The following is a 9,378-nucleotide window of genomic DNA, read 5'->3' as shown; positions in this document are numbered from 1 at the left end:
TGCCTGCAGCTATGGACGGGCGGCCTATCAATGAGCCCCACAAGAAGCACCCAGCCTGAGCCAGGTCTCCCACCCCGCACCTCACCTGCTGGGCATTATTTCACCATCACTGCCTGACAGAGTGACAAGAGCTCCACGCTGGCTGAAATTCCTGGAGGCAGGCAGGCCTGGCACCCTCAGGTGGCCAAAGGCTGGATACACAGCACTGGGCAAAGCCCCCATGTCCCGGGTACAGAGATGTGCCCCTCGGGCTGCCTGCCATTTCATCTCCACCTGCTATGGCCATGGTCCAGGATTTATTTCCCCTGCAGAGTCCCTCAAGCCCCACAGGAGGTGGCCCAGTAGACTCCTTGCGAAATGCAGCAGCAGCAGGGTAAGCGAGGCACCCAGAATTCACCAAAGCACTCTGGATCCTGGCCTCCCTTTCTCAGCCAGCCTCCAGGTACGTGAATGGTCTCCCCCCACACACACCAGGTGGGGGGGGTTTGTTTTTTGGTGGAGGGAGTGGGATGGAGAGGGGGCATGTAGCACACTCAGGGGGCGGCCAAGCTGCAGCACTGGCTGGGGAGAGGTCCAGAGGAAGAGTAGGAGCGTCTTCCTTCCCAGGACCCTTCACTTCCCATAGTGCAGACTCCTCATCTCTGCAAACCATTTCTCAGCCATGCTTCAAATCTTGCATCCTAGTCCCCTGAAGGCAAAATTGGCTGAAATGTATCTGAGCAACTGTGACAGATAACGGCTAAGGGACCATTCCTGCACTACTTCTGCAATATGGCTTTATCCTCAAAATGCCTCGCAGAGAAGCATTCACTCAGAGGGCCCCCCAGCACTGGGTGGCCCAAGCAGTGTGAGAAAGAGCTCTGCTGGCTGGTGTTCTGCAGAGGCCAGGCGGAGGAGGAGGGAGGGAGCGAGGTTGTCTTCACCACCAGCAACAGCACATCATAAGCTTTCAGGTGGGCTCTAAGCTGTGTTTTGGCACCTGTGTCTCAGGTTTTCAGTCTTCAGGATCATTGGGGTGGCTTGTTCTACAACAGACCAATTCCAGATGAAGTAAATCACGACATTAAAACAGACACAATTGAATCTGGTGAAGACTCAACACGCATTTCAGTAGAAAGCCTAGCATGCCTTTTCAGTATGTGTTCACATTGATGGTCTTTATTGGCACAAGCGCATGGCTAAAACTACACAGAATCAAGCACCTGACTGCAGGTGACCTCTGAAAGACGTTCCCTTCCTTGAATGGTCAAGGAATGGTCCCTTCCTTGAATGGACTTATAGGCCCCTTCTATGATTCTATGAATGCTCTTTGGGGCAGAGAGCTCTGGGTAACCCATCTTCTTGGGCTGTTTGCAGGGGCCAGTGGTGTGAACCAGCTGGGGGGGCACTTCGTGAATGGATGCCCCTTGCCTGACTTCAAGAGGGAGAGGATCATCGAGTTGGCTGCGTCTGGACTGCGAGCCACTGACATTTCATGTCACTTGAAGGTACCCACCAGGGGGAGGGAGAAAGGGAAGCTGGCTGGAGGGGGGGCATTGCACCTCCCAGCAGAAGGGTGAGGCAAATCTGGTAAGAAAAGAGCAGGAGCGGCTGGGCTTGAGGGGCCAAGGCCAAACAGAAGCTGTGGGGAGCAACTGGAAGGAAGACCCTGGAGATGCTGGAGCTAGCCAAGGAGAAGAGTTCCCGCCGCCCTCTCTCTCGCTCTCTCTCTCTCTCTCTCACACACACACACACCTCCAGCCCTCTGTCTTTCTACATTACAGGTCTCCAATGGGTGTGTCAGCAAGATTCTCACCCGCTACCACCAGACTGGAGTTGTACAGCCAAAGGCTGTGGGAGGGAGCCGGCCACGTCTGTCCACACCACAGGTGGTGGCCCGGGTGGCCCAGATGAAGCAGGAGCAGCCCTCCCTCTTTGCCTGGGAGATCAGAGGGAAGCTGCATGCAGAAGGCCTCTGTGCCACAGACAGGGTGCCCAGCGTGAGTGTTGACCGGGTGCTGCTGGGACGGGCCTCACTGTGGCATGTGGCTTCTGCCTCGGCTGGTGAACTGGGTGTGCTTCTACCTGGAGAAAGTGGATCTGGCCACAGTGATCCATGGCTTAAGCAACGGGTGGGGAACCTTTCTCCCCAGAAGGCACCTTTCCCCAAGAGAAAAATGCAGGGAGTTGCATGCCAGCAGTGTGCATGGCCCCCCCACTCACTCATTCCCCCCCCACACACACCCCACTGCACCGCACCGTGCTGCAAATTGCAATCAGAAAATCCAGTGGGAGTCGTCATCCCCCCCCACTCCCAATCCAAACAGAAGATGCTGGGGACTGATCCAGACTGGGCCCCCAACAACAGCTATAGAAACAAATGTGTCTTTTTAGGCAATGCTCATTGTAGGTGCCGGGGACCTGATCTGGACTGGAACCCACCCTCTAGCCTCTCTTGGTTGCAGGACCCTCCAAAGCAGAGTGTAAGCTGCAGGCGGGTTCGTATGGGAGGCGGCAATCCCTTTAGATATCCTGGCCCTAGAGGTTTCTAGGGTAGAGCAAGCACATTGAATTGGGACAGAAAGCAGCCTGGGAACTAGTCTGATGGATTTAGGGCTGGTGTAACATGGCCTATAAGACATGAACCAGAAAGCAACGTAACTGCAGCATTTCGCACCAGCTGCAGTTTTCAAACATCCTCCAACGGCAGCTCCATGTGGCGCATGACAGTAATCTAAATGGGGCTTGGACTCGATGGCCTTGTAGGCCCCTTCCAACCCTACTATTCTATGATTCTATGAGGAATGGATATGAACATGAGAAGAACCATGCTGGATCAGGCCAAAGGCCTCCTTAGTCTAGCACAGTGGCTAATCAGATGCCTGTGGAAGCCTGCAAGCTGGACACAAGAGCAGTCAAGGGGGGGTACCCACATCAAACTCTAAACCATGCCCCCTTTTCAAAAGTGACAGGTGCCCCACCCCCTTAGGGAGACCTGAAGTCCCGCCCTAGCTTGAAGTCCCACCTATGCCATCAGCTGGCCAGGTCATATGACCTTCAGGGTCATCTGACAGGGATCATGTGACCCCTCTATGAACTCATCATGCCACCATGGACCAATAGGGAGAAGTTTCAGAGCCCTAACAGGTACGGGTGCGGAAATGGCCCAAAGGGCCATTTCCAAGCCCTCCCCGGATTGACCCAGAGGGGTCATGTGACCCCCTATGAACTCGTCATGCCACCGTGGACCAATAGGAAGAGGTTTTAGAAACCTAACAGGTATGGGTGCAGAAATGGCCCAAAGGGCCATTTCCAAACCCTCCTCGGATTGGCCCAGCAGCGTCCATGTGGCCCTGTAAGGTCAGGCCCCACCCCACTGACCAATGGGGACAGTTTTACCCCAGAAAAACAACCTTTTCTACCAAACAATCAAAAGCGGGGGCAGCCAGATTCGATCACGGTAGCCATTTAGCTTGTCCAGACATTTTTCCTGCATAGAGATCATGGAGATGCCAGGCACCCTTGAATATTGAACCCCGGAAAGGCTGTAAGCCAAGTAATGCCTACATACTTTTAAAAAGAAATAGAAAGGGAGAGCCTGCTATAGCTCCTGCAAATGTAAGAAGAAGATGCAGCTGTGGCAGAGAACATACCTGCAGACATTTTTACAGAATTCCTGGAAAATCTGATCAGAAAATCTGATCACGTCAGACTTTGAAGCTTTCGGAAGGAAACTCAAGAACTTTGGGGCCCAAATAGTTTTCTCATCCATCCTTCCAGTAGTTAGAAGAGGGATAGAAAGGGAACGAAAAATACTCCGGGTGAATGACTGGCTACGAAGGTGGTGCCGACGAGAGAGATTTGGATTCTGGGACCACAGGCTATACTTCCTGGAAGATGGGCTGTTGGCTAGGGATGGGTTGCACCTCACAAAGTATGGGAAGAATGTGTTTGGCCACAGCATGAAGAACTTCATCAGAAGGGCTTTAAACTGAATCCGATGGGGAAGGGAGATGTAACGTTGGGGGTAGCAATGGACATAGGCGCATGCACTGCAATGGAGAGAACAGCTCTGATAGCGCCCAATAATAGTCTTCAGACACATGTAGGAAGAAAGCCAGACTATGAAGCACATGGTCTTCGATGTCTATATACTAATGCCCAGAGTATGGGAAACAAACAGAACAAACTTGAACTATTAATACAAGAGGGAAATTATGACCTGATAGGTATAACTGAGACTTGGTGGGATGACTCTCATGACTGGAATACAGCAATTGAAGGATATAACTTGTTCAAAAGAACAAGAGGAACAGAAAGGGAGGTGGGGTTGCACTGTATGTGAAAAATACATCTCTCTGCACAGAAACACAGGAGGATGAGCTTGGTAGCCCCATCGAGAGCATCTGGGTTGAAATAAAAGAAGCAAAGAATAAAAGGAACCTGGTGGTCGGAGTCTACTACCGCCCACCCAATCAAGGAGAAGACAAGGATGAAACTTTTGAAAAGCAAATAGCCAATGTTTTAAGGAAGCATGATGTAGTAGGGATTTGCAGGGGCCAGGGATTTGTTGGGAGACAAATTCTGCAAAACATGGCCCCTCCAGGAAATTCCTGACTTGTGTGGCGGATAACTTCCTCCTACAGTAAGTAGACGAAGGAACTAGAGGATCAGCTATCCTTAACTTGATCCTAACCAACAAAGATGACTTAGTGGATAAAGTAGCAGTTACAGGAACTCTGGGGGAAAGCGACCATGTGGTACTTGAGTTCTTGGTTCTAAGGGAAGCAAAAGCCGAGTGTAGTCAAACGCGTACCCTAGATTTTAGGAAAGATGATTTTCATAAACTCAGAACAATGATCAGTCAGGTCCCATGGCAAGCGACGCTAATGAGAAAAGGAGTCCAAGATGGGTGGGAGCTTTTAAAAAAGGAAATTCTCAAGGCACAATCACAAACCATTCCAACAAGAAGAAAAGGTGGAAGACAACAGAAGAAGCCAAGGTGGCTTCACAAAAAGCTTAGGGATGACCTGAAAACAAAAAAGGACACATATAGGAAGTGGAAAGAAGGCCAAGTAACAAAGGAAGAGTACAGGCAGGTAGCACAGAATTGCAGGGATGGCGTCAGGAAGGCTAAAGCTGAGAACGAGCTGAGGTTAGCAAGGGATGCTAAAAACAACAAAAAGGCTTTCTTCAGATACGTGCATAGTAAAAGGCAGAGGAAAGAAATGGTGGTTCAGCTATTAAATAAGGATGGCAAAACGATAACAGATGACAAAGAAAAGGCAGAGGTGCTCAATTCCTACTTTGGCTCAGCCTTCTCCCAAAAGAGAGTCTATGACCCCCCTGGCAAAGGCCAAGTACAGGCTGAAGGGGCAGGATTGCAGCTTGAGATCAATAGGCATATGGTCAAGGAACACCTCATTACTTTGAATGAGTTCAAATCTCCAGGGCCAGATGAACTGCATCCTAGAGTAACAAAGGAACTGGCAGAAGAACTCTCAGAACCGCTGTCTATTCTCTTTGAGAAATCATGGAGGACAGGGGAAGTGCCAGATGACTGGAGGAGGGCGAATGTTGTCCCTATCTTCCAAAAAGGTAAAAAGGAGGAAGCTGGGAACTACAGACCAGTCAGTCTGACATCAATCCCTGGGAAAATTCTGGAGCAGATGATAAAGCAATCCATCTGGAAGCACCTTGACAACAATGCCGTGATTACTGGAAGCCAACATGGATTTGTCAAAAACAAGTCCTGCCAGACAAATCTGATCTCATTTTTTGATCAAGTCACCTCCCTTGTAGACCGTGGGAATGCTGTAGACATCATATACCTCGACTTCAGCAAAGCTTTCGACAAAGTGCCCCATGATCTCCTGATGAGCAAACTAGCTCAAAGTGGGCTAGATGAAACAACAATCCAGTGGATCCACAGTTGGCTACAGAATTGGACTCAAAGAGTGCTTATCAATGGGACCTTCTCAAACTGGGGACAGATAACGAGTGGGGTACCGCAGGGCTCAGTCCTGGGCCCAGTGCTCTTCAACATTTTTATGAATGACTTGGAGGAGGAGGTGCAGGGAATGCTGATCAGATTTGCCGATGACACCAAATTGGGCGGGATAGCTAATACTTTGGAAGACAGAAACACAATTCAAAGTGATCTGGATAGACTGGAGTGCTGGGCAGAAAACAACAGAATGACATTTAATAGGGATAAATGCCAAGTTCTGCACCTAGGAAAAAGAAACTAAATGCACAGTTACAAGATGGAGGATACGTGGCTCAACCACACTACGAGCGAGAAGGATCTTGGAATTGTTGTCGATCACAAGCTGAATATGAGCCAACAATGGGATGTGGCTGCAAAACAGGCCAATGCTATTTTGGGCTGCATTAATAGAAGCAGAGCTTCCAAATCCCGGGAAGTACTAGTTCCCCTCTACTCAGCACTGGTTAGGCCTCATCTGGAGTACTGTGTCCAGTTCTGGGCACCACACTTCAAGAAGGATGCAGACAAACTGGAGAGGGTTCAGAGGAGGGCAACAAAGATGATCAGGGGACTGGAAACAAAGCCCTATGAAGAGAGACTGAAAGAACTGGGCCTGTTTAGCCTTGAGAAGAGAAGACTGAGGGGAGATATGATAGCACTCTTCAAGTCCTTGAAAGGTTGTCACAGAGAGGAAGGCCAGGATCTCTTCTTGATCATCCCAGAGTGCAGGACACGGAATAATGGGCTCAAGTGACAGGAAGCCAGATTGCGGCTGAACATCAGGAAAAACTTCCTGAGTGTCAGAGCAATACGACAATGGAACCAATTACCTGGGGAGGTGGTGGGCTCTCCCACACTGGAGGCCTTCAAGACGAGGCTGGACAGCCATTTGTCAGGGATGCTCTGACTTGGATTCCTGCCTTGAGCAGGGGGTTGGACTCGATGGCCTTGTAGGCCCCTTCCAACACTACTGTTCTATGATTCTATTCTATGATTCTATGAGGCTCTAAGCAACCTGTTAAAACAATGAAGGCCATCCGCAATAAGCAGTTCAATAAAACTTTAAGGAAGAAAGGAACTTTACATCTATGTAGATGAACTGCCACAAAAGTTATAATTGCAGTTTTCACAGAGCTACTAGGGGGCAAGCCTTATGGAGACAGAAAAGGAGGTTTCCCAGTCAAAAAACATTTTATATTAAGTTGTCTAGCAGCACCCCTCCCGTTTTTCTTTCTTTCTGCAGAACACTTGGTTTTATGTTTAAAACTTACTACACGCTTACCTGCAATCTGGTCCTTCGCCCTAGACACATTTAAAATGCTGCTAGGGTTTCCCAAAAACTATGCTCATCCCTGTAAAGTGACTTTGTATCATTAATACCCATTTTGAGATGTAGAAGTCACCCCCACAGATCATCAGGGTAATATTATTCAAAGTGTAGCAGCCTTTTATGTTCCCCACTGAGAAAGGAAGTAAGCATTTTATATAAAGCAGAAAAACAAAGGTTGCAACATTTCAGATTTGAAGCAAAAGGATCCTTTTACAACAACTCTGTAAGGAAGACAAAAAAGCATTTTACATTCAGTAAACAAAGGTATCTCCAGTGTTTTTGTTCAATCGTTAAGTCATGTCCGACTCTTCGTGACCCCATGGACCATAGCACGCCAGGCCTTCCTGTCCTGCGCTCTCTCCCGGAGCGTGCTCAAGTCCATATTCATTCAATCAGTGATGCTATCTAGCCATCTCATCCTCTGCCATCCCCTTCTCCTTTGCCTTCAATCTTTCCCAGTATCAGGGTCTTTTCCAGGGAGTTTTCTCTTTGCATTAGGTGGCCAAAATATTTGAGCTTCAGCTTCAGTATCTGTCCTTCCAATGAGCACTCAGGGTTGATTTCCTTTAGGATGGACTGATTTGACCTCCTTGCAGTCCAGGGGACTCGTAAGAGTCTTCTCCAGCACCACAGTTCGAAAGCATCAATTCTTTGGCGCTCAGCCTTTCTTATAGTCCAGCTCTCACAGCCATACGTTGCTACTGGGAAAACCATAGCTTTGCTTATATGAATCTTTGTTGGCAAGGTGATGTCTCTGCTTCTTACTATGCTGTCTAGGTTTGCCATAGCTTTCCTCCCAAGGAGCAAGCGTCTTTTAATTTCATGGCTACAGTCACCGTCTGCGGTGATCTTGGAGCCCAAGAAAATAAAATCTGTCACTGCTTCCATTTCTTCCCCTTCCATATGCCAGGAAGTGATGGGGCCAGATGCCATGATCTTCATTTTTTTAATGTTGAGTTTCAAACCAGCTTTTGCACTCTCCACTTTCACCCTCAACAAGAGGCTCTTGAGATCCTCTTCGCTTTCTGACATTAGGGTGGTATCGTCTGCGTATCTGAGGTTGTTGATAATTCTCCTGGCAATCTTAATTCTGACCTGTGATTCATCCAACCCGGTGTTTCTCATGATGTACTCTGCATATAAGTTAAATAAGCAGGGCGACAATATGCAGCCTTGTACTCCTTTCCCAATTTTGAACCACTCGGTTGTTCCATGTCTGGTTCTTACTGTTGCTTCTTGGCCCTCATACAAGTTTCTCGGGAGACAGGTAAGGTGGTCTGGTACTTATAGAATCATAGAATCATAGAATAGTAGGGTTGGAAGGGGCCTACAAGGCCATCGAGTCCAACCCCCTGCTCAAGGCAGGAATCCAAGTCAGAGCATCCCTGACAAATGGCTGTCCAGCCTCGTCTTGAAGGCCTCCAGTGTGGGAGAGCCCACCACCTCCCCAAGTAATTGGTTCCATTGTCGTATTGCTCTGACACTCAGGAAGTTTTTCCTGATGTTCAGCCGCAATCTGGCTTCCTGTCACTTGAGCCCATTATTCCGTGTCCTGCACTCTGGGATGATCAAGAAGAGATCCTGGCCTTCTTCTCTGTGACAACCTTTCAAGTACTTGAAGAGCGCTATCATATCTCCCCTCAGTCTTCTCTTCTCAAGGCTAAACATGCCCAGTTCTTTCAGTCTCTCTTCGTAGGGCTTTGTTTCCAGTCCCCTGATCATCTTTGTTGCCCTCCTCTGAACCCTCTCCAGTTTGTCTGCATCCTTCTTCAAGTGTGGTGCCCAGAACTGGACACAGTACTCCAGATGAGGCCTAACCAGTGCTGAGTAGAGGGGAACTAGTACTTCCCGGGATTTGGAAGCTCTGCTTCTATTAATGCAGCCCAAAATAGCATTGGCCTTTTTTGCAGCCACATCACATTGTTGGCTCATATTCAGCTTGTGATCGACAACAATTCCAAGATCCTTCTCGCTCGTAGTGTGGTTGAGCCACGTATCCCCCATCTTGTAACTGTGCATTTGGTTTCTTTTTCCTAGGTGCAGAACTTGGCATTTGTCCCTATTAAATGCCATTCTGTTG

At 48.7% G+C, this 9,378-nt stretch overlaps 1 protein-coding gene across 1 annotated transcript; it reads left to right on the top strand.

Moving 5' to 3' along the window:
• The first annotated feature begins 357 nt into the window (after positions 1-357).
• On the top strand, positions 358-3,064 carry PAX4 (paired box 4). The gene is made up of 5 exons (XM_084811410.1): positions 358-442; positions 1,357-1,487; positions 1,764-2,020; positions 2,390-2,462; positions 2,969-3,064. Exons 1-5 carry the CDS (start codon positions 358-360, stop codon positions 3,062-3,064), a joined length of 642 nt encoding a protein of 213 aa, XP_084667536.1.
• The last annotated feature ends 6,314 nt before the right edge of the window (positions 3,065-9,378 follow it).

The sequence above is a fragment of the Heloderma suspectum genome, chromosome 7 (genome assembly GCF_057233095.1).
Source record: "Heloderma suspectum isolate Gila_16-S chromosome 7, 16-S_ref, whole genome shotgun sequence".
In the NCBI taxonomy this organism is placed as follows: Eukaryota; Metazoa; Chordata; class Lepidosauria; order Squamata; family Helodermatidae; genus Heloderma; species Heloderma suspectum.
This window is presented reverse-complemented; position numbering and strand designations above follow the sequence as displayed.